Source organism: Dicentrarchus labrax, unplaced genomic scaffold (assembly GCF_905237075.1).
Source record: "Dicentrarchus labrax unplaced genomic scaffold, dlabrax2021, whole genome shotgun sequence".
NCBI lineage: Eukaryota > Metazoa > Chordata > Actinopteri > Moronidae > Dicentrarchus > Dicentrarchus labrax.
The window spans coordinates 10814122-10841674 of NW_026136712.1; the positions used below are offsets into that span (position 1 = coordinate 10814122).

The following is a 27553-nucleotide window of genomic DNA, read 5'->3' on the forward strand; positions in this document are numbered from 1 at the left end:
GCTTTCAGGCGGGGTAGGGTGAGCTGTATATTCAGAGCAAAAGGGGATGAAGGGGTACACTCGTTCGCCCAGGTAATCCATCAACAGACAGGCCAGCTTTGGACTGCACGGCGACTGGCAGCCGGAGAAAAGTGGACAGCTGATGTGGGTCCAGCCCAGCCACAGCACGCCAGACGGGATAAAGAGATATAAGCCCACCCCCCCACTCAGTGCTCAGTGCTCCCCCTTGTCCCCCAACCATAGACCCATGTCATCCCAAAGCTCTTTCATCTTCTAACCCAGCGGGTGCTAAAGCAAACTTTCCACTTTGGCTCTCTAGGGGCTGGGCATTGTGGAATTGCAGAGAGACCTGCTCCCTTTTCTTGGTGCCTCAAAGAAGGGGTGCCACACCCCTTGACTGATTGGTGGATTCAGAGACCAGTGATGGCTTAGCAGCATCAACAGGAGGCTGGAAGATCCATCCTACATGATGACTGTATAAAACACACCGGGATAAAAGACACAATTGCGTTATGGTTATGGATTTTAGAATTGGATTGGTTTTAGAAATAGTCATAACAAAGAACTGCTAACCACTAGCCCCTCTTATGACTCCCTGGTGTGTATTAAATACAGATTTTGTACAGAAATATCACAATTATTAATGTGTTTTTACATTGAAGTTGTCAACTGGTCTCACAGCCCTCTAAGTCCTTGACGTCTCACACAAATTCCTCACAGCCCTCTTCTGTCTCTCCTCTAAATTAATATCATTTTCGATCTTTAAATTTTGGGTTGGGACAGAAGATGCAAGCTGAGACGAGGATCAAGCCATGGAGTGGTGGGATTTCCAAGCTGTCAGGAAAACTGAGCAAATCCTATCCCCAGGCCACTGGCTCCACACAGGAATGTGGGGCGTCCACTTTAATTGTGCTTTACTACCGATCCCCATCTTGCAAAATCTAATTTCCCTTTTCCCACTTGTGGATTCCCTGAAGAGCTTGGAGTAACATCTTTAAATGCAACTCTAGGCTGCATATAAAAGTCACAGTGAGTAAAAGAGGAGGCTTCGATGGTTAGATAACTGGAAGCTTCAAAGTCAAACGGACTATAAGAGACAGCCGGACAGTAAATCAGGGAGACACTTCAAAGCAAGCTATGAGACAGCCGTGCAGATAGAGGAATTGCAAAGCAAGACAGACATTCAAACAAAAAAAAAAGGATCATGGAACAATTCAAGAAGGCAGACAAAACAAACAAACATCTCCATGCAAGGACAAAACAGACTAACAATAAGCTATATAAACAAACTATCAAAGTAGACAAAATATGACCAGCGGTCACACACACACATACACACACAGCTGTTGTTAGCAGCCAGCCAGGCAGGCTGACAGAAAGGCAGACAAATAGAGTGAGAGATCCCTGTGTGAAAGACAAAGGAGGGTACAGTAGTGGGTAGCAGCAGCCAAGGGAGACTTCATTAGTGAGGTCACTGCCCCAGGGTACTTAGTGTAACACTGGAGGCCTATGCAGCCGCCCCCCCGGCCCTATGCTGAGGTGGATATTGCATCTTTGCGATAACATCTCCCTACATAGGAGGGGGCCCCAGCATCACAGCATAAAGACCCCTGTTTTCGGCAAGTTTGAAATAAGGCTTTGTTCCCCCAAGGCCTCGGCCCCCTCCCCCCCACCACCTCCTCCTCCTACTCTTTCCTCTTGGGTGGGCCAGAGACTTTCCAAAAAACTGAGCAACTTGTGTCTGGGGATAGACCCCCCCTTCTGCGCATATACACACACACGCAAAAACACACGCACATTCACGTATACAGGCACATGCACACTTACACACACATGCATGGACACACATATCTTCCACCACCCTCAACCCCTGATCCCGACAGTGGCGTCCCCTGGCTTTTGGCCACGTATGTGTGGAGCGGTTGGTAAGAGAGGTGGAGATCCAGGGCTGCTGGAGGAACAGCTCCAGGAGGGGCCTTGGTGGGCTCATCTCACCCCAGGGAGAGTGGGGGGCCCACAGAGAGTGGTGTGTGTGTGTGTGTGTGTGTGTGTGTGCAAAGGCCTGAGGGGGCCTAGTCCTGGTCAAAGGTGCCTGGCTGCCTGAGCACTCCAGGGAGCTCCAGAGACAGGCAACCTTTACATGGAGCCTCCCTCGGTACAGACGCTCTACAGTCAGTTACATACAGTGTACTGTAAAAGTCCGCACCACTCATCAATAGCCATACTCACACTCAAACACACAGACAATAATAGTAACATTCATGAATCAGCGCATTAATTTTTACCAACAAACATGCTTCATATCAACTAAAAAAGAACCAAGAAACTGGAACACAACTGTCGCTATGAAAATAGGAAAAGATGTATGCTGATTTCCTTGTCCATTCCTGACACGTGAGGGGTTTGTCAAGGACTTACGGTAGGATGGACAGTATAAATATCCCTGTTGTGATGCTGAGATGGGTTGCCAGGTAGGAAAGACATGCGTGCCCCCATTTATACCCACATCAGCTGGTGGATTTATAGGACCCTTAAAACGGATCAATCATTTTCCACTCCCAGGTCTCTACACTATCTCATCCCCTCTCTCCACACTTTCCTTTTTGATTCTACAGTCAGAGTGTATACGCAGAAGGGGGAGTGGGGTTACGTGTGCACACTGCCTATGTGTATGAGTGCACCTGTGTAGCACGAGTGCGTGCATATACCTTAAATGTATCATTGTGCGTCCACATACGTGCAACACTGATTGCGTATGCACACGGTTGCGTGTGCTTAGCGGCTCAGTCAACTACCAGCACTGGGTGCTTTTCATGTTCATTATCACTTGTTTTATAGTGGAATATTTAAGTCGGGGGGCCTTGGCACGGCTGCGGCTATAGTTAGAGAACAAAGGAGAGCGCTGGGGGTGTCAGGAGGGTGTGGCATGCCGGAGCGCAGTGCAGAGCTTTTCAGTAAGTGTTGCGCCCCACACTTCATGGAAAGCCAGGGGGGCTGGCCAGGCCAGCCGTGCAGGCAGACGGAGCTAAATTCAACTCATTCCTGTATTAATGGGAGCTTATGTGCCATTCCACCTCACTGAAGAGGGCATTAGCCAGAGCCAGACAGCCAGGATACACCTCAAAATATCTCCTCTCTCAGCTGGTTAGGCTAAGGCTGTGTCTGTTTGGGGAGGCTATCCAATAGATTACTTGGTCTGAAATTTGGCAATTTCTTTCCAATTTATGTATAGCACATAAAGTCCTAAGTAAATCAGATAACAAATCTGTCTGTTTGATATGTAAGTATGGCGTAAAACACCGATAACACTAAATACATTCCATTCCATAATAAACTGTGGGGAGGGTTTGGTTTCTCAGGTAGAGTTTATCTATAATGCTGCAAGGTTTTTCCACCTGCTCAACAATTCGATAATTTCTAGCAGAAAACTCTGAGTTTCCTACAAACTGGCCTGACCCCAGTGACCTCTGTGTAATTACCCTGGCCTTCATGAGATCTGACTCTGATGTGGTTATTCTTTCTGAAAACGCTACTGTATTGCTGATCTCACCGATCCATGTAAGAGATTGCTATCACTTAACATCAATAAGCGTTTACTATTGCTATTTATATAGTAAATTTACAATAACGTAAACTGCAAAAAGGCAGGACTGGTTTAGACCTACAGGAAAATCTGGTCTGTCTTCTCACTGCTGTTTCCAAGGTAGGTAGGGGGCATAGTTGATAGGGGTCATATATCAGAAAAGTATATATCAGACAGACTTTTGAACCAACAAGAAAGAGAAAAGCACATCTAAAGTTGAAGAAAAGGACAAATATAACCCATGCAAATAAAAATAGATAAAGTAATAGCATAAAATGTGTAAGACAAGTTCAGGTTTTGATCATTTCATCTATGGATATGCCATAAACTATGTTATGGAAAATCAATATAGTGTAGAACAGGAAAAAAATAACCCTTTCAGTGCTGATAACTGATTACTAAATGAACCATAACAAAATATATATGTTGTACAACTGTATATCAATAACTTCTGTTATTAGAAGAAAACTGCACTATCCCAATGCACTGCTGTAAAATTGTTCACTACCATCTTCTACTTTGTACCACTTTGTGAGCTGTCAAGAATTGTTCTGAAGTGCATTGTTCTGCTTTGAATTTTAACCAATTTAAATTGGTTTATTTTGCCGGCTGCCTATTCGCTTGGGATTTCTGTGGCTCCTAAAGACCTGCATGCGTGTGTGTTAAAAGAGATGTAAGTATGCACACGGAAGGGCATTCATTGTATAACAGATAATTTTGTGTGTGTGCTGCGCGATGGAACGAGCTGAGCAGTTATTAGCTGGCAGGGATAATTGGACTCTATGTAGGTGGCATGACCCAGCTGTCTGCAGCAGGAAGGCCCAGAGCTGAGTGTGACCTCGACCGCTGACCTTACAAATGCAATACAGTGACCTTTGACCTCCCCCACATTAAAGAGACAGTGTTGTCTTTCTGCAGTGAGCCAGCAAATTAGAGCACAAGGGGCCAAAGAATCTTCACCTATTCTTTTTGTGTGATTGGTGTTGCATCCTGTTGTATTGTCATTAAATTGCTACAAGAAATATCACTGGGGTGCTTCTGATTTGTGGCAGGGAGCCAGGAGGTGCATTTTAAACTGCCTCACTGTCTCTTTCCTCCTGCCATACAGACCCACTCTTTTATACAGGGATTTGTCATACAATTTTTGTCTGTGGGCAGTACAGTAAAAAATTAATCTCCACATATATCGCTAAAAACCAGACAGACTCCTCAGATTTCTGAGTGGCCTTTGCTTTGTGATGCAGGACCACTTTTTGCTTTACCAAAAGTCCATTATGTTTCATAAAAATTGAATAATTTCATCTGATGTAAGCGGGGCGCTCTTTATTTCATAAGAGGTGGGATGCTTCCAATATAAAAACACAGTGGGAAACCCTGACATAACCTGCTATCCTGACTCAGTAATGCTAGTATTTATGTGTACAGAGACAATTTTTTTCAACAGAGAAGCTACATTACACATATTAATTAAACTTTTGTATGGTGTAGCTGCTATGTGTTTTTTTTGTTTCAGAGGTAAGACACTGACATTTAATTACCTCTATTATGTAATCATTACAACCAGTTGATATAGTATCATGGTGTTTTGTGATGGAACCATAACCTAACCATGACTGTTTCTCAGGAATCAAGTGTCACGTCAACAAAAGTGTGACTCCACTGCAAAGTCATGGATACAATGCTTATGTACAAAGACATAAGGATACACTTACAACTACATCTTGAATTTATGGTACAATCTTTCAGGAGATCCCCCCATGTCCTTCTTGGCTCCCTCTGTGCGTCAGTCACCAAAGGGGCAGGTAGGCCTCTCTTGGGGGACATTAGAGGAGAGATATCTGTCAAGATGGAAGCAGTGCTCCCTTAGGCTGCCACTGAGCGACAAGCGTGTCCCCTTGCCTGCTCTCCTGTATCACAATACTGCTGTTGAGTGACTGCAAAGCCCTAATGGATGCAGGTATCTGCTGTTAGTCTGATCTTCTATAAAAGCCCTTGGCAAAAAAAAAAAAAAAAGATAAGGGGAATACCAAGGGGAGGTAGAGAACGTGTGTGGGTCTAATGTTTTTCTATGTAGGAACTCCTTTGATGGGGGGAGTACGTCTGATTTGGTAGCTTGTGCATTGGTGTGAAGAAAATATAATGAGGATATGTGTGGGTGTGTGTTTTGAGAAAAGAGAAAGTGTGCACGCGTATAAGTGAATACAGGTGTGTGTGTGTGCTGTTAAGCGAGTGTCCAGCACACACGTGTATGTGTGTGTTGGGTCATTAGTGCAGCTTTAGAGGCTTGGCATCCCTGCTAAAAATCCACAATAAACCAAAGGAATTCTACAACTCACAAAGTCATCAGGGGGAAAAGAGTTTACCAGCCAATCCATCATCTAGATGAGTGTTTGTCAACCTTTTCAGCACACAACCCCCAGAAAAAACACTTCTTGTTTTAGGCGAAAACACACAGAGTGGTTAACTTTAACACCAAGGGATGGATTTTATTTCCTTTTTCAAAGATATTTTACTTGATTATTTATGACTAAATGCTGGTTAAAACACCAACTAAAAACAGAATATTTTATAGTAGCATCTCTTAAGATATTTTCCATAATACAAATTGCCATTATTGTCATTGTTCTAAATCTTCTCTGTATGTCCCTGCCCACAGATGCAACCAAAGACTTTAATCTTTGGAACCAAATAAACCTTTGAACATTCGAGTTAAATATTTCATGTTTATTTTGTCTTTGGCTATACTCAATGGTTTACCACCAATCAATCATCGGGAGATGTAAAGGCCGTAGTCAATTCAACTGTGTTTCCAAGATTTTCCATTGCATGGAGAATTTGCGAGTAGTCTACAAGAGGTGCAAACTGTCGAGATTTTGCGCTCACTCACTGTAACACCCGAAAAAACTAACAGACAACACACTGCTTCCTTTTATCTTCATCCAAAGTTTGACAACACCTCAAAACTGTTATACAGCGTCTTATTCTCTGTCTCACATGCTCACTCACATGGACCACCCTGATTCATCCCACCACATCTTTCATTTCACAACCCAAATCCCCCTTTCCTCTTCACTTCATCCTCTCCATATCCTCCCTTATCCCCGTGCTCTTCTCTTCTCCTGCCTGGCATTTTCTCCTAACCTCTTCTTGCTCTCTTTCATTCACCTCCTGCAGAACCTGTTGTCTTTTTCTTGTTTACTCCACTCATCCATCTGGCATCTTGACCTGCACGTTGTCTGCAGACTGAATGAGCTATTGCCTAGCAACCCCAACAGAGTATTTTCCGTGGAATGAAAAAAGTCAGTTAAAGGTGATAGTTTCTTATGGAAGTTTATATCTTAATATTTGAATGTTAGTATGATAAACTGTAAGAGAAAGGTGCTATAGAGTTGTATTATGGGAAATGTTTGATTCAACATTTTTGGAGCTATTCCCATACTCTGATACTTTGATTTTGAGCATTCTTTTAAAATATATATTAATATATATAAATCTAGTGCGATACCAAATCACCACAGTACCCTTGTCCTCTTAAGGTATTGCTCCATGTAGTCTGGTGCACACTGCCTTTTGCAGTTGCGTGAGCATAAATGCCACAAAAGGAGGCTTTAGACACAATAATGTTAATTTTTATCATTACCACCTGAGGACACATCACACTGTGTTTTGTCTTTTTTATGTGGGCTTATTTCTCCATCCTCCCCTCCATCCTACAGAGGTCGATAGTATCCAAGAAGGGGTGTGTGATAACGCTTGGAGGGAAAGCTAGTAGATAAGGACAAGACACGGGAGATGAGATAAGAAGAGTATGAATAGGAAATGGAGAAATCGGCTGAGAAATAAAAAGGGTACAACTGAAGGTGAACAGATGACAAACAGCAGACAGAGAAAGAAATGGTGGAAACTAAAAGAAGCTGAGGGACATGGAGAAGTGACAGATTACAGACAGAGGCAGAGTGGATGGCTCGACCCTATTGTTTCAGGCTAATTTCATGGGATCAAACCAAAGCACTGCCCCAGACACAGACGGAGCTGCAACAATCTGTCGGGAAATCTCCCCTCTAATTGGCCCCACAGAAAAAGCCACCGCCAGCGCATTGCAACTTGCTCTTGATTGTTTTACGTCCCCACATAACCGGCTGTACGAACAGTTCGGCCTGCCAGTCAATCAGCACAATGACAGCTTGCAGTGGCTAACAAGACGTCACACAAGGTTAACAGTAAGTGATTATTTTATGGTGCTGGAACAGTGTGTGTCAGTTTTAGAATTTAAAAAAAAGCAATAAACAGGGCTTGCGCTGTCAATCAGTCAGCAAGTCTGAGGGATGAAAACACTCCCAAATGAGTGAAAGCTTGACAGGGATTGACTGTGTGTTTGATTGTCGTGTTTGTGTACGTGTGTGTGTGTGTGAGTGAGGGGGACAATAAGGGAGAGTGAGAGGCTTTGTTTTGAAATGCTTCATAATGAGAGAGTGCAGCAGCTGAAGGAGGAGAGAACAGACAACTCCATACAACGGGTTTACAAGCATCTTCCCTCTTTGTCCAACTCCCACCTGTCCATCTATACATCAGTGGCTGTCACTGCAGAGCACTCCACCTCTCCACACCTTCAGACACACACACACACACACACACACACACACACACACCACACACACACACACACACACACACACACACACTGCAGGCAATCTGCAGTCAGTATCCCATGTGATGAGGTCATGGCTGGGGTATCTCTCCTAAGGCGATGCCAAAGAACAATGCAGCTTATGATATGATGGATGCTGTATACTTTCTTTCTTGTGTGTGTGCAAAAAAAATACACTCTGTCAAGCAACAATCCTGCATCGCCTCATTCTGCCAAACATCAGTCAGTTGCGTTCTCCGCACCAGGTCTGCGCTGTCCAAAAGGCAGCAGAGGGAAGGGAAAACAGTGAAAAGTCACCCTATCACATGGGAAAAGTCAGTGGCTCAATGACAAGCACCGACACAATCGTCTCGCGCAGAGAGAGCCTGCTCTGGCCCGATAGTGGTGACAGTTCCGTTCTGGGGTGACTCATTGTTTCCGAGGCCTCTCATATGTGTCGCATTAGGAGGGGACGACAGACAAAGCAGAGCTCTCCCCTCGTCTCCTCCTTCATCGCTCCTCTTTTCTTGTCTCCGCATCCTCTGTTCCCTCTCCTGCTGTCATTTTGCTTTTACTCTCTGGGTTTGTACGTGTGTCTATCATCTCCTCTTTCAGCACCAACACGTCACTCTCACTGATGTTACCCAGTTTTTAAATTTTGTTTCTTCATATGTCTTAACTTTTTTGCTCCCTTTTGCCTCTCCTACCTGTCTATACAGGAAAATTCCTTCAGGAGATGTGGTAAGAGATGTAATTTTCTTCATCTTATCTACTTCAGATCGGTCAAATGCACCGATCACTGTGCTCGTCTATCTTTCTCTCCTTTCTCATGTCCTCCTTTTCTTATCTACCATCCCAAATATTTTCTCTGCATCATTCCCTCTGTGTATTGTTGCATTTTGGCATTTTTTGCCTGGTATCTGCTTACCCTGGTCTTGTTAAAAATAGGGCTCAGGTAGCCCTGTTATCAGATCAGTAGAACACTCATTTCGTTGTCACATCTCACTTTTTCTCTTTTGGTCTATGCCAAAGACACAGTGCAGTGTTTACAACCTTATCACTGGAACCACAGCTTTTCCTTCTGGCAAGAGCTCAAATCCTTCTATTCCCTGGGTCTTCCTTTGTTCTGTCACCAAAAATCTGGTAAAATACAGCTTCAAAAAATTAAGAAACAAGCAATGGAGGGGGTAAGTGCCTGACGGAATAGGGAGAAGTCCTGCTTAAGCTTAGACAGCCAACAACGTGGAGCTTTCCAACAAGTCTGCCTCAGTGTGTGTGTGTGTGCGTGTGTGTGTGTGTAATGATGCGTGTGTCCCTGGTGACAGGCACTTTTAGTGACTTACAGTATGTGTATGTGTGTGTGTTATGAGAGTGTATGGGAGATGGGCGGAGAAGGAGGGGTAAGTTCTTCTAAATATGCATCTTAATGGCCGCTCTGTTCCCACCATTCACACCGAGTGATGGAGAGAGCGAGGGCACAGAGAGAGAGAGAGAGAGAGAGAGAGAGAGAGAGGGAGAGGGAGAGAGAGGGAGGCAGGGGACGAGGAGAAGTGGTGCTGCATGTTTTCAAGTGGGCAGCCAAGACGGGGACGCAGACAGAGAGACAGCAAATTGAAAAGACAGAATGGTGCAAGCAAACGTCAACAAGAGAAAAGCTATGTAAGGAGCCGCCATACCTGACTCCTTCAACCGTGGCCCCATTCCACAGTGACACACACACACACACACACACACATATACACACACACACACACACGGGCCTCAGCAGAAGTAGTATTGAGGAGCGGAGTGGAGAACTAGCCTCCTCAGGCAGTAGCTGTTTGTCACTAAATGAAGGCCGGCATTCTTTGGTTTCCCAGGGAGCTGGGTGCCTGCCAGTCCCCCGGCCACTGAGTGCCATTTTATTAAGAACAAAATGGAGCCCCTATGAAAGGAGCCCAGCACTGAGCCTGCACAGGTCTCACTGAGCTGAGCCTCGGCATAAACAAACACCACCTTAAAGAGACAGGCTGGCAGAAAACGAGGGACGGCAGGGGCCCCTCAAGAGATACAAACTACTTTGGGACTGGCGGTGGCTGTTATTGATGAGCAAGAATCACCTTACAGAGTTAGTAAACAAGCTAGTTCCCCCTTCGAAAACTAACATAGCATGTAGTTTACAACTGGTATACTATGGTAGGTTGTTATGTACAAGATAATGGCACAGATGTCACCTTCAGTACAGACGTAAGTACAGAAGTGCCAGTAAATGATCAAAGGCCAGAGCTGACAAAGATAAAAATCTTAGAAAGTGTAGCAACTACTTGCCCACCACCTTGCAGTGTCTGCAGTCTATAATCAACATGTCATTACAGACAGTGGAGGGACACGCTGAAAAGAGCTCGGTCTTTATATACCATAGCTCCAACCCTCCATTCCTGGCCCCTTGCATGATAAACACCATATTTCACTTGCAGCGGTGTCGGACTCTGGCATCTCATTAGAGGTGATATTTATTAGAGATTAGTGTAATATATGCCTCGTACCAAATGTCCAGTTCACCGTGTAACCAGGAGGGGTCAGTAGAATAAAGTATCTGCTGAGGCTCACTGTCAGTGTGTGTGTGTGTGTGTGTGTGTGTGTGTGTGTAAGAGAGAGAAAGTGTGTGTGAGTGAGTGAATGAGTAAAAGAGAACCTCTCTGGTTTGTGTAAACAAGCCCATGAGAGACAGTGTGAATGTGTGTGTGCATTTGTGTACAGGGGCATGTTTGATGCCGTGCTCATGATGTACATCACGATAAAAGTAATGTCTTTACTAGGGCTGTCCCCTTATAGTCAATTAACTGTTAGTCGACGAGAAGAGTCTTAGTCGATGCGGTTTTCATTAGTTGGATATTCGAAGAAAAACCAAAGCAGTGTGAAACAGGAGCCACGCTTTTGTAGCACAGTACTGCTGCATGAGCCAAGTGTACGAGCTGCTGCGGCTAGCTAGTTAGCGGCCCTATTAGCTGACTGTACCCAGACTGAGAGTTCAAAGTACCCAAGAAGGTTTTTTTATACCACGGGCATAGGAGCTTTGGATTGCCGGGGGGAGGAGGCCAGAGTGAGCAACATGGTAGCTGTTTATATCTAGACATTTCAATAATAAATTAATATAATAAGCGTTGGACAATCAGTCAACTATTGGCTTTAACAAACCGCTACTCTTCGAATAGGAAAATCTTCATCATCTACGGCCCTTTTCACATTTCACTTTTTTTCCCCAAGTTCATGGGAAATGACGCCTACAATGTCAAAAACTTTGAACATGACATAAAATTGGTTTGGTAACAACTTCAACAAACATATATAATAAATAATAAATTGAACTATGATAATAGGAATCAAGTACTTAATGTTAGAAATCCATGTCTAAGTGTTTTGACTGCATGACGAAACATGTTGGCTAAAATCATATATTGAGACAGTCTCAATTATTCAACGTACTGACCCTGTGTTTATACAGTGTATATAGTTTACTATGTATAACATTGATGGTTTTTACACAAATGGTACCAGCCTAACAATTGGTACAATAATTTATGCATTTATGTACATAAGAATGTTATTTCTTGCTTTATCTTTCTTTTCTTATCTGCTTATTTCTTCCAATGAAAACATTTAGAGCAATATAGTGTCCTATTTCCACAAAATGACTGTTTTGATGACAGAAACACAAAATTGAATTATTTGTATTTTCAAACATATATGCATACAATGTTTAATGCTACAAATGAATGAAAATTATCTACACACATCACTTGTAATAATTTCCAAGGAAACATGTGTTCCCAAGGATCTGCATATCAGTACTAGTTTTTTTCCCCAATCACACAAATACCGCAAACACACACACACAAAGTATGATGGGACCAGAGCCAACATCTGTCTTTGATATTATTTAACTAACCGCTTATTGTGGGAGCCCACCAGCACCACGGATGGCGTCTAGCGCTGTGTGTGTGTTAGTCTACGAGTGCGCTTCGGCGTCCATTCAGACACTTTGGCAAGCCGCTGTTGTGTTGTTACATCCTTCAGGAGTTGAGCTGTGTGCGTGTGTGTGTGTGTGTGTGTGTGCGTGTGCACGCCTGTGCATTCAGTATGTGCGTCCACATTTCTGAGAATGTGACTGCATACCAGCCTGCAAAGTGTGTTTCCACAGACATGTGAGAACAGTGTGAGTGTGTGCGGTGGCTATCCCCCTCCATAGTGAAAGCCACAGCCTCAAACCACATCAGAGAGCGTGTGGGAGACAGAATGACAAGGCCAGGAACCAGCCAGCGTCTGCCTGCAGCCACACACAGACACAGACACACGCTCACACACTGACACACACACAGTCATACTTACACACTACACTACTTTATCACACTTATCCATCTACTTATTGACACACGCTGTCTCTTACACTCTTTCTCTCCCTCTCTCCCCCTCACACATACACACACATGCTTAACGCCAACCGTCATCACACCACAAGTCCTATCCAGTGGTCACCGTTTAGGCCAAGGATGCAGTCTGCAGCAGAGGGAGATGTTTGTGTTTGCATACTTTCTCACAGACAGACATTGACTGAGCAGAGGGCAAAATAGGCTTTCTACTGTGGATTTGTTTTAGCATTTTGACGTGGTGCAACTGTCACTCATTGGTGTGTGGGATAAATGAAAATCAAAATATTTGAATTATTTATTTATGTCCACCTCACTGGGTACAGAAATAAATGGTATACAAGCAATAAATAGGCTAACAAAAGCTCTGAAAACAAGATAATTACAGACGCAAACATGTGCACATAGCAAGCACAGGTACACACGTATGCACACATTCAGTGTTAATTAATGCTCAGCTGAAATATGCTCACATTCATATTAACAAACACACTGACACACACATATCAGCAGCAGAGAGACGATGATGTGTGCTTGGCTTCTTACACGCACACACAAACACGCTGCTACTGCCAACGAAAGACCATTGGAGCAATTTCTCACGCTCACGCAAGCACAAGCGTACACACACACACACACACACACACACACACACACACACACACACACACACAGACAAAGCCACAGTGCAAGTGTAGATCATCCATGGGTCAGTGAAAGCTAGAAGCGGTGTTTTTCCTTGCGGTGGACACACATCAATTTCAAGGAAATTGCTCGCCCCATTATTGGAAAGTGTTACCGGAATGTCAATTAAGGGGGAAGTTTTTAACCTCGCACCACACAAATAAACAGTGCACCCCACTCCCCCTTATTAAAGGCGGTGTCAGCGCAGACAGAGAGTCTGGAGGGGGTAGTGGGGAGGGATGGAGGGAGTGAGGGAGGTTGGGATGGAGGAAGGGGAGGCCCGGGAAAAGGGGAAGAGGAGACAGGAGATTTGGTGCTCTCAAAGAAATGCTTTTGGCCCTTCTTTTGTGCCCGAGGCCCTAGACCCTGAGAACCACTCAAAACCCGGGCTCTGGCCCCGACTCAGGCCCACTTAAGGTTAACCTCAACAGGCAAGGGATCTGCTTGACAGCTGGTTGGATCCCATAGGTGCAACTGCAGCAGACCAATTAAGGGCAGGTCAGCGGAGGGGAGGAAGGAGAGAAAGAAGGGGCCACGGAGATAGAGGTGGGAGATGTAAGAGTGAGAGGGGAGGGAGGATGGAAGGGCAGATGGCAAAGAGAAGGGCTGGAGGCAGAGAGGAGGAGTGTGGTAGAGAGGATGTGTGTGGTGAGGGTTGACGAGAGGTGAGAGGAAAGACGTAACGGAGGGAACCAATGAGGAAGGGAGAGATGGGCGGTAGGAAAGATCGATAGTATTGGTTTAGTGCTGGCTTACTTCAAAAACACAGTGGGTGCTACGGCAAACAAATACTGTGGGGAAAAGAGGAAGAGATAGATGGACAAAATGCAAGCAAACATGTACAGAGAAACAAAAAATAAAGTCAAACAAGAGAGAAAAACATCAACAGAGATAATATTATGATACCAAGAGGGTCAGATCGCGAAAGCAGAAACTACAGAGACATGTTCAAGTATGAAGGTTTCATATTGCAACCCTGTTTCTGTGAAAGCCTCATGGATGTATACTGGGACCATGAGAATGATACGTTACATAGGGTAGATCATAGGATATTGGGAAAGCAGAGGGACACAGCAGCTCATAGCTTACATAGCTCAGACCTGGGGTGGTAGTATTTGACAGCCCAGCAAATATATATCCTAAATTTTCACGGTGTGAGAACTGAGCACTGATCTCAGTGTGATCCAGAAATATTCGACAGAAACAGAACAAAGGGCAAGGCGAAGCCCAACAGGTATCCTCCACTGATGCTTTGCTGAACAGAACCTCCAAAGATGGGTGGAGCGTGCTCAGATGGCTCCAGGGGTCTAAGTCTGCGAGCTCACAGGCATGTGAAATGCTTTCACATAGCCAGTGTGTGAGCCTCTGTTTGGAAAAGGGCTTGCCAAGAGCCCCAGACCAACAGCTGCAGAGTGGCTGCGTGTTCCATATAGCTTGCTAGAACACACATAAGACACAAATGTTGCAATCACGCAGTTCACGGATAGAAAAGGTACAGAGGAAAAGTTGATACACACACACAAACACACATATAATCTATGGTCTAACACAGGGCTCCTGAGAGAGCTTTGAGTACCACTGAGAGGCTGTTCAGTCCGCCTCTGCCACCTCACACCCTGCGTGAAGCATTTAAGGAGAGAATGATCAAACACCAGGAAGTGGTGAGGTGAGAGAGTGTCTCACTCCTTGCATCCAGGTCATCACCACCTGAAGCTGGGGACACGGAGTTGCACATCATCAAGTTCGTCATTCAATGTCTAGGTCACACTGCTCCCGGCAGTCACAGCACTGCTGCTGCATAACGCCTTCTATTCCCGAAAGTCTGACAGCTATTGGAGGATGAGGATCACGGAAAGACTAGGCACATCCTGTATTGCCAAGTAGGTTCATGTTAATTTCAGTGCATTTCTCTACAAGGGAGAGTGGTCAAGAAAGTGCAGCCTGTTCGAGGGCAAAGCCAGGGTAGACAGAACAAGAGAATTCAAAATCTAGTAAGTACAGCGTGTAATTCCGCTGCCCCAAATATGTCCTGTGGTTAAGAAGGCTGATTTCTGCATTGAAACAGTCAACATGGAGAGCAGAAGCAGAAATAGAGGACAGGAGAGGAGATTATTATACATCATCATTAGTGAACTACTGACTCCACAGTAATCCTCTGCAAGAGCTCCCATGTCAATAAAAAAACAAACCCCAGCCTCCCGACTGCAGGGAGAAAAGAGTGGAGAAAGAAAGAGAAAGGCAGGGAGAAAAGATGTGATGGAGAGCTAGAAAGAGAGACAGATCAGGAGAGGAGCAATTCTGAATCTACATAGTTAATGAACACCATTTCACTGGTTACCATCGGCAACCAAAGTGGCTGCAGAAAACATTCCCATGCCATTCTTGTTCTGTTTTTTGGGTGAGCGTGTGTGCGTGCACGTGTGTCAAAGAGAGGTCTAACTGAACAAGAACATTCAAATGAGTGGTATTTTTCTCCTCCTTTTCAACGTAAAATAAACAGATTGTGGTTCTACTCTTTGGCCAAACTCACATCCATTAAACCAAAGCTACAGGCTTTTAGAAACGGAGGGAGAAAAGAACAGAGAGAGTGGGAACTATATGGAAAATAGTATAAAGCAAAGAAAGGGAGAGGATGGCTGAAAACGCTGATGAATTACGTGTGATGATGTGAGTTGTGTGTATGGGTGCTCCAGTGTGCACAAAACCATAAATGTGCCTTTCCAAGCCCAGACCATTAGACTGGTGCATTTTTCTGATCCTAATTCTGATTCTGAACTACAATAACTTTCACCACTGCCTTTGGTGCCACAAATTAACTTTAGCCACTGATGCAGCTCATGAAAAATGATGTGCTGAAATCAGTTTACATCAAGAGACATTTCAGTGTGGTCGTCTTTGTTTGTTTATTCACATTAATCATTTTTACAGCATTATTCATATAATTCATCCATCTTGCATCTGTATTACAGAGGAGGCTGACCGTAAAGATGGACAAAAGCTTATGAGCCAGACTCAAAGCTATGACTTTATTACTTTATGGGTCTTAACCTGCTGAGCCGCCGATTCGCAGCCCTGATTGTCAAACCGGTGTTCTGCATAGGAATGCTGAGCAAACAAAAACACCACTGTTTTATTTTCACAAAGTAGCCAAGGGTCTGGCTTCTCTCTCCTGTTTTCGCCTGCTGCTGTGCATTCCAATAAAAGTCTCCATAGATAATGAATGTTAGTAGGCCGTCCGCAGCCAAACCTTGGCTCCGATGGCGGTTATGACTGTCCACTGTGGTGTCTGTGAGTTAGTCATCTCAGGATGAATGAGTCACCAGAGAGAAACCTCAAGCACCACCCAGGTAACAGTTCAGCCACACACACACACACACACACACACACACACACACACACACACACACACACACACACACACACACACACACACATTCATACGCACAGCACTGAGATGAGCGAGGTGAGGGACTGTAAGGGGGGACCCATATTGTGTGGCATTATGCTGCCACCATGTGGCCGATGGAAGAATTGACAGAGGTGGCAGAGGCATGCAGCTGCAAAGCATAGAGCATAGAGTAGAGAACATTATCTAGGAGTTTGGCATTACAAATGACAAAAATGAAATAAGTCGTGACAGATCTGCATGCATAACATATAATCAAAACCCAGGTGACAGATTGTAGACTGGAGTCTGAGCTGCTACACTCATATGAATGTGCACATTGTTATTAAGGCACCTACATACCCTTTGTACACCCCTACAGGTGCTCTCACTTATTTTGGTTGATTGGGTCTGTTTTTGGGACTGTGTGGGTGTGTATTCCACTGATTCCCCTGCTTTACTGTTAGAGCAGGACTCTACTACTACTTTTACCATTTTTATTAGTACATGTATTTCAGTGACATCCCCCATCTTCCACCCGAGCAGATGGCTAATCACCCAGAATGAGAGAGAGAGCACCTTTAAAATGTCTTTAAAGGTAAAAGTCTTGGTTTATCAATGAGGAAAGTTCTGTTACCTTAATAACTACTACAAAATGAAGACCTCAGATATCTACCCTAACACATATCTTTATTTCATCTAGATGATTCAAACCCATGGTATGCTATGTAATATAAACTGGAGGAGAGTAGGTAAACAAAAAAATAAACTGAAACACAAAATAACTCTGGACAGAACAGATTATACACCAGACAAAGGTAGAGCTCCAAAGGCAGGTGCCGCTGTGTCAGAGCTGTGATACAGGGAGCACGTGTGATGGAGAGAAAGCACTAGCAGTTTCTGTCTGGCTCTTATTTTCACAAAGGACTTTATCGGTACTGACAGAGCACATTGTTTTCAATCCTCCACACAGTTGTTACAGCTGGTTGATTTTTTATATGGGCAATTTGGGATTTTAGTTAAGCTTATTTGTGTGTTGAACAAATTCTGAGTTGCAGTGGATAAGAGTAAGCTAAATGTAAATGAGAAAATCCACAGTAAAGCAGAGCTCATTTGTGATCTCAGACAGCTGAGTCTAGATTTATGAACTAAATCGGCCTTCCACACTGCTAGAAATGAGGATACCAACACTGTTAAATATGAGCGACATTCTTGTTTTACATGGGAACAGGTGAAGATGTGGTTATAGTCTTTAGCATATCAATATTACACATTAAATCTAAGTAAGATTTGTTTTAGTTGCTATTGGTAATCAAATTAGCAGTGTGGCAAGTCAGCAGGGAGACTCAGTCCAGTGCAACTTTTCTCTACAAATTTAGTACTTTGGCATTTGTATTATGGAGTCTGTTGAGTTCATCAGGCTAATTAGGAAAGATTAGCCAAGTGACCACAGGACTATTCAATGCCAAACACAGTTGTTGTTCCACTTCTCATTATCTTTATGGAGAATGATGCTGAGAGTTACCGAATGGCGCAGACATAGCAAACTGAGAATGAACTCATCCTATCACCTTGTCTTCTCCTGACTCCACGCGGGGCACATCATCAGGCTAATTACCCCAGTATTTACCGTGCTAATGCTGCTAAGGCCTTGAGGCATCCTGTTTTGATTGAGGCCACTGGAAGTTAGGCAGCTCGAGGGAGAAGTGGAGCTCTCGAACTGCTGCCAGTGCACCATTGCACATCTGTCATCCCCGGCCTTTCAGTGGATGTGTCCAAGTGTGTACTTGTTGGTGTCTGAGAGGTGTATACTGTACAAAAACAATGACATTTTCATGATAATGCTCAATAGGACACCCACCCCCACCATGGATCCTTAGCTGGTATTACACTGGCATGTCGCCACTTCACCTTTTAATGACTGTAATCAGAGAATTAAGTGGCTGTGCACACTGAGGCCCTCCACTACACCTCCCTGCTGCTATCCAACAGCCTCACAGCACCAAGACCAATAGACACTGCTCTCTATAAGAATATTCATCATTCATCAGAGTGGAGTATGTTATCATTACAGTTTTACGTGCTAGTAAATTAAAAAAACAATTAAAAATCTATCACTCATATTGTAAAAGTCATTTATTATCATTATTAATAATCATAGTGCTTCAAGGCCACTCAGCTTTAGTTGTGTCATACACTATTAAATAAAGACAGAAAAAAAAGACTTTAGCACCTGGAGGGTGACATACGACTTTTTGTTCCATGTCAGCGAACATCAATTCAAAAAACACACGCCACCTTTTGTCCAGGCACAAGTAGATCTATTAGATAGCCAGTCCTACAGAGAATAAGCAACCTAGTCTGCAAGTTTATCCAGCTCTAAGCCACTTTCAACTCCCTCTATCATCCACTACCCTCTGGCAAGCTCACCAATGCTGACTACACGCTACCTGCCCAGCATCCTGACAAAGGAAAACCAATAGTTATGGATGGTTTGTGTAGAGAGTAGAATATCTAGCAGTTGACAGGAAAAAGGATGCCAATAGGATCCCCATGTTGTTCTGTGTCGTTGCAATTTGCTTCTGGTTGATAAAAATCTAAAAGGGAAAATCTAAAAGAGACAGTAATAATTTAAGGCTTCATGCACCTGTTTTATCTCAGTCTTTTGGATGTATTCTCATTACAATTCTTTGTATTTCAGAATAAGAAAACCATCCACTGTGAGCTGCTTTGACATACAGAAGTTTAAAATGCCATCTGAGGATGTATCAGATGGTGACTTAGCCAGTGGAAACAAATGGAAAGCCCCATGATTCATTGCAGAAACAAAACATTGCGTCCAAAAAGAGGTTTAGTCTGTAGCACAAAACTGGTCAAAGCAGATGGGAAATAAACAACTTAAGTGCTGTAAAGCAGAGATGTGTCTCTTTCGCAAAACAAGAGTAAGATCTTTCTTCACAAGGACACAATAGATTCAGTATTCTTGGAATAAAATCATTGAAGGTATTTTGTAATGAGTAGAGGATTAGGCTGTGTAGAAATAAAAAAATAAAAAAATAAAGCAATTGCTATGCAGAAGCCTTAGTGCTGTTGATGGAAATTTTTGATTACCGGTAGGTCAGGTGAATGCTTTCTGAGAGGCAAATGTGCTGATTTAAAAACAGATCATGTGGTAAGTTAAACCTCAGAACTCACTGTACTGTATCACTTCTAAGCTCTCCATGAAAACTTCGCCAATGCCATTTCAATATCTGATAGCTGTTTTTGAGCAAAATGTTCTCTGGCTATCTTTTATGTGTGTGTTTATGAATGATTAAGTGTGAGCACACTCTGTGCCAGTTTCAGCATTAATAATTCCAAAGAGAGGCGCAGGGAACAGCGGCATTTCTCTTAAACCAATCCGGACAACCCAGAGCCTTTCGACCAAAGCAACATGCTGAATATCATTCACTTCATTGGACAAACTGGGTACCACTGAGTTTCCTGCCAGTGCTGAGACCTGCATGCATGCGAGTATGTAAATTATGTGTTTGATTTGTCTTGTGGTGTTTCCCGTGGATTTCCAGTGAATCCGGAAGTTGAGACAAACAACTATTTGAACTCCTGGTTTATAACTAAATGAAAGGAAAATTGACTCCCCTTGTTTTATTTCATAGAGGAACTTTGTGAGTCATCTTGCAAACAGAGAGTGTGTCAGACTGAAGTGCTGCAAATAAGCACGAACAAAGCATTATGTAGCTACAGCCATTCAATCAACACAAATGATACGGCCTGTGCTCTGATTATGTGGTTACTCAGACCGTTAGCGCGCTGCCGTTACGCTTTGAGTGTATTTGCAGACACACATATTTACAGAGGTAAACAGATTTTCACTCACACTTGCAAACTCATTTAAAATAAATCCAATACGAGTAAATTGCATTATGTCAAGAGATTAAATTATGATTGATGAAAACAATAAAGCTTGAATGTATTTTGATTGTTTATATGAGGCACACTGGTATCATCACCTCAGAAAAAGCTACCTGAGTGAGTACAGTAGGTCAAGCTATATCGCTGGCTACAGTCTAGACTTTTTCTTTTTTTAACGGTACAGGTATAATTTGTCATCCTCTCAAAATGCTTCCAGGAGCATGAAGGTGACTTCAGATCAGCGCCAAGGTGTCAAACTAATATTGTGGAGCAGTATGAGGAATGAGGTGTGACTCGATTTGAAACGAGCGATGTTATCAGGCGACACATCCTGGCTGTTCTGCAGACAGCATTGTTTACAGTGGCACAACAGGAAACAGTACTGGATAGATATACCTGATACCTAAGTCACATACGTCCATACAAATACTGTACGTACACACACAAAGACCACTATCCAATCCTACAGAGTTATTTGACTATGTAGGAGTAGGTCAATTCTAGCTAGATACAGTAGTTCCATTTCCTACAAATGCTGTGTTTTATAGTATGTTTTTAGCAATGCTAGCTTTGCACTTCAGCCCACGTTGTTATTGCTGTAATTTAACATATAGCCGAGCTGAGCATTAAAGATTAAAGGGGATTAAAGTCACAAGCGGCTTCTTTTGTGCATATTACATGGTTGCATTTCTAACCTAAGATGTTAAAAGGAAAACAGCTATATTGTGCTGTATGATCCAGAATTAGAGAGGTGTGACCTTGAGCCTAGAAGATATGTGGCCCTCAGAGCGTGATAGTTAAGAGGGAAAGTTGCTGGAGACGAGATGATACTGTTACGGTAGATAATTAACTTTCACAGTAATGCACAGTTTGGCAGCCGTACAAACATGGAGTTATATTCTCTCCCTCCCTCCTCTCCTCTTTTACTTTACTACACAAATAATCACATACACACTTAGAAGCGCTGTCTGCCCTTTCTTTACTAAGATTATAGTCTCTCACTTCTGCATAAATAAATCAAACGTGTAAACACAGAAACTGGGACACATTCGTTCACCCAACAAATATTACCTGGTTTCAATGATGTGATAAATTTACATTTAAATTTGTGGCTTTGTAATATACAGCATATATGTATTTAATACTGGCGCACAATTCCTCAGTGTAACTCAGTATGTGCTGCTGCATCACTGCTCTGATATTAAAGCATTGTTGCTCTGCTGTGTCACTGTCAGCCTCCAGAGTAACACGCCTCCATGCCACAACATTGCAGCCCAACTGTTGTTTGTGTGAGCCAGCGGGCTAAGCTGCAGTTGTTTTTGTCACTGTAATTTTCATGAAGCACGAGCGTATAAGTGATGAGCAACAATGAGACACTCTAAATGTATTCTCCTTGCATCCGTAACCAACATGCCAACCCTGCTGCTTTTGTGCAGAGAAAGGAAAAAGAAAAGAGACTGACAGAGAAACAGAGAGAAGACAGGCAGCAAAAAATGAATTATCCGGAAGACATAATAAACATCCCTACAGTGGAAAAAATAACATTCCTTTGCATTTCTCCAAAGTTTAAAAAAATGACAGTTGTCTCTTATAGTTGAAAGAAATGCAGGGCGTTGTTAAGGGGAAGAAACCTGCCTTATATAACCTGCCTCTCTGATGATCAGTCCCTGTGGAGCTGAGTAAAAGCATCCACCAAATGTATTACACTGCGCAAGAGTGAAAACCATTACTATATTTTGATATGACAGCACAGCAATAATGCATTAATAACACACTCCTAATACCGCCTCTAATGCAGTGTGCTATTCACAAGACAAGATTGCATGAAATCTCACCCCAAAACACACACGGCAGGTCATCAGATCCAGTGCTGTCCCCATTACACCAACAGATACACTTGACTGTTCGGGTCAAGATGCTGAAGTGTGATGAAAGTTTGTATAATGAGCTTCCGTTCGGTCTTTTTGAGTTCTGTGATGTATCTCCAGGTCTGACTTTGGTCTTTGATCGTACCCACAAAGTGCTTGTCCAAGCAGCGAGGTCTGGTTCATGGGCCCGTGATGATAAATTAAAAGTACTTTTGAGCTATGATGTAAATTCCATTAGAAATTCAGACGATTCTTTCAACTACTTATGTCTGTGAAGATTAGATCTCAAAATTCAGTGAATAACTCAATTTAGACAGCATCCGTCCACATCCAGTAGTATACTATGAAGAGAAACTTCTCCCACCAGACTATCCCCCTACCCATGCTGGTGTCCTGTTGCACCTGTGACACTGGAGAATCAATTACAAAGCTCAGGCTGGTAATGAGGTCTCCAGTTACCTGATCCAGTGACCAAGGGACATTATAGAGGTCTTCAATCTTTAATGTATATTCACCAAGCCAGCTGTCTATGTCTGGCATCACTGCCCCCAAAAGATCCAATGAAAGAAACAAATGAAAATGCAAAGATAAATTCTCTGAATGAACAGTCACAAGTAAGACAATTATTCTCACACAGTTAGAGAGAATATGGAGAACTGGGTCAGGGCCCAACAGTTTTAGGAGCTGGAAACTAGCCGGTAGCTTTGGGTTAGCAATGTTGACAGCTTGATTGACGATATATGTTTCAGTGATATTAATTATATCAATTTGTGATAATACATATTTCTTTCTTGGTTTTCTCTCCCATCTCACCTGCACACACACACACACACACACACACACACACACACACACACACACACACACACACACACACACACACACAAACACACACAGAAGTAGCTTCAAAATAAAATGGATTTTACAAGGTGCTCTGCTTCACTAATAAGGAAAAATAAATGTAGAACAACAGAGAAATTTATAACTGGACTAACATTATCATACTAAATATAGACACACTCAGACCATGGTTTGTTGCCTAGTCTTGTTTCAACATCTTCCATGCATCATGGATGGCCTCAGTTCCATGTTACAGAGAGGGGTGAGAAAAAACATCTTTGCAAATACACTAAGATATTGTATCTGTAACTTTAATTGTGTGCTGGGTTGTGGTAAAAATGTGTGTTGCTGTTACTGTAATCTTTGTCTGACAAGCAAAGACCCACAAATTGATACAAATCTGGTCTTAGGGAACCCCCTGTTATTAAAAGTTATTCCACAATTGTCTATACTGTAGATTTTCAGTTAAACGTGTGAAACCTATGAACAGAATAGTCCTTCTTATTCATTATCTCATTAGGATAACTTCTAGTCAAAGACCCTTGGCGGTCCCCAGATCCCAGGTTGAGAACGGCTGCCTTAAAGGATACCCCCTCAGGATGAAAACTTTATTTTTCCTAATTTATATGGTGATGTCATAGGATCAGATACTAGGTGCTTAGCTGCAAGTGGAGGACACAAATGACAATCCAAAAAATCTTAAAGATAAAGGGTGAGAAAAATGGGCCATGTGAAGTTCAGTGAGACATGCTGTCTGCATTTGAGAGCTGCTGTGCATGTCAGCATGACAGCACATTCTCGCAGCGAGGAAGAAAACTTAAGCCCTGTTCTACAAAATTGCCAGATGTACTGTAGCAACCTCGCAGGGATAACATTCAATCTACCCTACACTTCTGTCTAAGCCAAAGCCAAGAGTGATATCGTGCCATTGTGTGCGTACAATTGTGAACGTAAAAAAAAAACATTTTAAACAAACTTACAAATTTTCTCTTCAGCTTGCCCTTACTGCCACGGGTTGGTTTGCTCTCGACTGCGGCCCCAGGGCTGTAGTCTGAGCCCATGTCCAGGTGGTCGTCTGCTGAGACGCTCTTGCGGAGGTAGGCAGCTCGCGCCCGGAAGTGGGAAAAGGGAGACTGGGAGCGAGGCCGGGTCTCGGTGCACCCACCATGCCCAGGCTCATCTTCGCCCTCCATATCATCCTCCAAACGCCACAGCTCCCCTGGAGGTCGGGGAGATAAGATGGGAGGGACAAAAAGGACACATGATGGGATTAGGGTACAGTAAGGAAGGGAACAAGATAAGAAGAAAGAAGTAGGAAAGAGGAGGGTTGGGATGTATGAAGGCACGACAGATTGGACAGATAATGAATACTTGTTTCTATAACACAATTATTGCAAACTCACTCCACAAATTGTCACTGTCATCTACTGGTGGCGTTCATAAAACATTTCCTGAATGTAATTAAGCTTCCTTTTAAGGTGAAATATTTTACACCCAAACATTCTCAGCCCGCCTCCTTAACAACCTGATTATGATTCCATATACACTCAATAGAAATGATGGCTCATAAATGCAGAGGAAGGAACAAATTTACAGTGACAGTGGGGTCTTTCTCCAGCTCTGACATGATGGCTGAGCTTTCACAGTGGCACAACAAAGATGGATGGCTGGTGTCAGAATAGAGCTTAGCTGCTAATCACAGCCGACTTCCATCGCTCTGCATTTGATGTTCGCCAGACATCCTGTCAGCGTCCATCGCCTGACTAACAGCACTCATAAAACACTCACTGGTCTTTCAGTAACTTACAGCACCTGCTGGGAAAGCTAGAGCAACTCTGTCCATCAAGGCAAGGGACACTGTCAAGCCATTTACAGCAAAAAAGGCCAAGCTAAAGTCTCAATCAGTACTTCTTTTAGACTAATATTCACGCCACGAACACATTTTATTCAAACACATATAGTCATTATCAGTTATATATGAAAAAAATCTACATTTTGTGCTCATAAATCAAAATATGTTCTTTTTTTGTGGCGTCAAATTAAGCTCAGTTGAATGAAAATGCAGAAAACATCATAAATGAAATAAATAAATTCTGTAAATTAGATAACTAAACCATGAACGTAAACACAGAACAATGGCATGGTGCAGTGGAGCTGCAAATGACTGACTTGTTTTTAATTAACGTCAGTGCTCTGATAGCAAACAGAAACAAGATTACTTACACTTTTACGCCTTTCCATCTGATGAGGTTCTGTTAGCTCAGTAGCAGCACTAACACTGTAACCTGATGAACTATAATGTTTTAAGTTACAGTAGCAAGGGAGGTTAGCCTACAGACAGAGCAGCATTGCTTTCCTGAAACAACTTCAACAGTGAGATTTCACAAATTAAATTTTGGTTGTTTCTGATATTACTGCAATGCATGTGTGCTATCCTCACCGACTATATTTTATTGTTAGCTATGAGTTAGCAAGCATTAGCACCTAGTTTGTTTCTGTACACAAATGTGTACGAGACCAATCCTTACTTCACAGACAGTAGGGGTGTAAGGCAATTTATATTATATGATGTTTAGTTTGTTGATATTTGTGACGGAATGCTCCTTCTTTAAATTAGACTGAAATTGTATAGTGCTCCCCTTGCCACTGTGAAACATATCGGAGTTCTACTTTGTTATGTAAGACCAAGGTTAAGAAAGATTCAACAGACAGACTGTCTCTTTTATGCGCTGTATGTGACACTGGGTACTATTCAACATGACTTAGGATAGCGTAGTTTGTTTTAAATCACTACCCAATTGGATCTTCACACATACGTAGCTGCGGAAGATATGACCATATTTCTTGTGGGTCTAGGTTGCTGTTAAATATCCCCCAACAGGAGATAAACTTCAGAATTGTGTTGGCACTCCAGTGTGCTTCACTTGATCTTATTTGTCTCGGGCGAGACTCATTAAATTCTACTGTGTAAGTCATCAAGGTCTCCTGAAGTTTTTCATCACAATATCATAGATTCTCAAACACACTCTATCAGTTTTTGTGTTTAAACCCCCAGCCACTAGATAGCAGTGTTGAATGTAGGACTTTGATGTTGGATGTTACAAGACCTCACTGTTCTGGTTGCATAAAAAAAAATTATACTTTTTTTACTCTGATTATATTCATATGGTGGTGTTAGAAAATTGCAACATAATGCCTTGCTCACAGTATCGCAATATATCGCCATATATTGAATTGTATCCACTGTATAATGATATGTATTGTAGCGCCAGATTGCCAATACACAGCCGTAACAGACAGTGGACACATTATCTGAGGTAAAGAAAATCATTTTATACAATAATTAGATAGGAAACATAAAAAACTAATTTTACTTACTTACCCACCAAGTTTCTGAAGTTAAAGTTCAGCGTTTTGTCTGACTTGTGTACTTTAAGTTTATTTTAATTTTGTATTTTTTATTTAACAATATTGAGCCTCAGAATTTCCCTGTAATGACATACTTTATGAAACAATTTAAACAGAAGGTCTTCTGGCAGTGACTGCTTTTGTGTGTGCTTATTAATGACTTTCAGAGTGTGAAATATTACAGTATCAGTTCCACTGTCTGAGCAGCAACCAAAACGCATCTGGCTTCCAAAGCAGAGATAAATAACGCTGCAACAAAATGACAGGGGACAGCTCCCAATGTGAGCTATTATGGGATGTTGCTTAAATCTGTGAATAAAGTGTACCTGGGTTATATTAACAACTTGAATTAGAAGAAAAGTTGTTTCAGCACTACTGGAGAGATTAAGAGAGAGAGGGGTAGACAGAGAGAGGCAGCATCATGGTCGATGACAGAGGTTGCTAGGCAACAGGGGGCCATGTGACACTGAAGTCTGTCTCAATTTGATATCTGCAACAGAGCAGCAGTAGGGCAAGTGAAAACAGACAGATTCAACACTCAGATAGGTGAAGTCAGGACATAAAATGGAAGGACTTTGGCTAAATTAACCAATCAGAGACGATGTCGTGAAGTCCAAGATCATTAGATGTAGTCAGAGTAAAAATGGTTTGGATTAGAACAGTGAGGGCTGGGGTTGGCTCAGTGATCATATCAAGAGTGGGTTCAGAGAGGACATCTCAATCTCAGTTCTAACAAGAGAGATGGTGGGGTAGGGAAAGGTAAAAAGAGCTGGTTGCAGGCAGGGAGAGTGTCTGCAGTGTCCTGCAGAGAGACTGGTTTTATTCTTCTTTCATAACTTT

General features: G+C 42.8%; 1 protein-coding gene across 4 annotated transcripts in view; it reads right to left on the reverse strand.

Annotated features, from left to right (window-relative positions):
* Positions 1–27553, reverse strand: part of LOC127373549 (ankyrin repeat and fibronectin type-III domain-containing protein 1) — a 129323-nt gene that overhangs the window by 71336 nt on the left and 30434 nt on the right. For all 4 annotated transcript variants that reach the window (XM_051418137.1, XM_051418138.1, XM_051418136.1 and 1 more), the window contains one exon: positions 24286–24524. In XM_051418137.1, coding sequence (XP_051274097.1) covers positions 24286–24524 — 239 coding nt within the window. The remainder of the gene's footprint in view (positions 1–24285; positions 24525–27553) is intronic.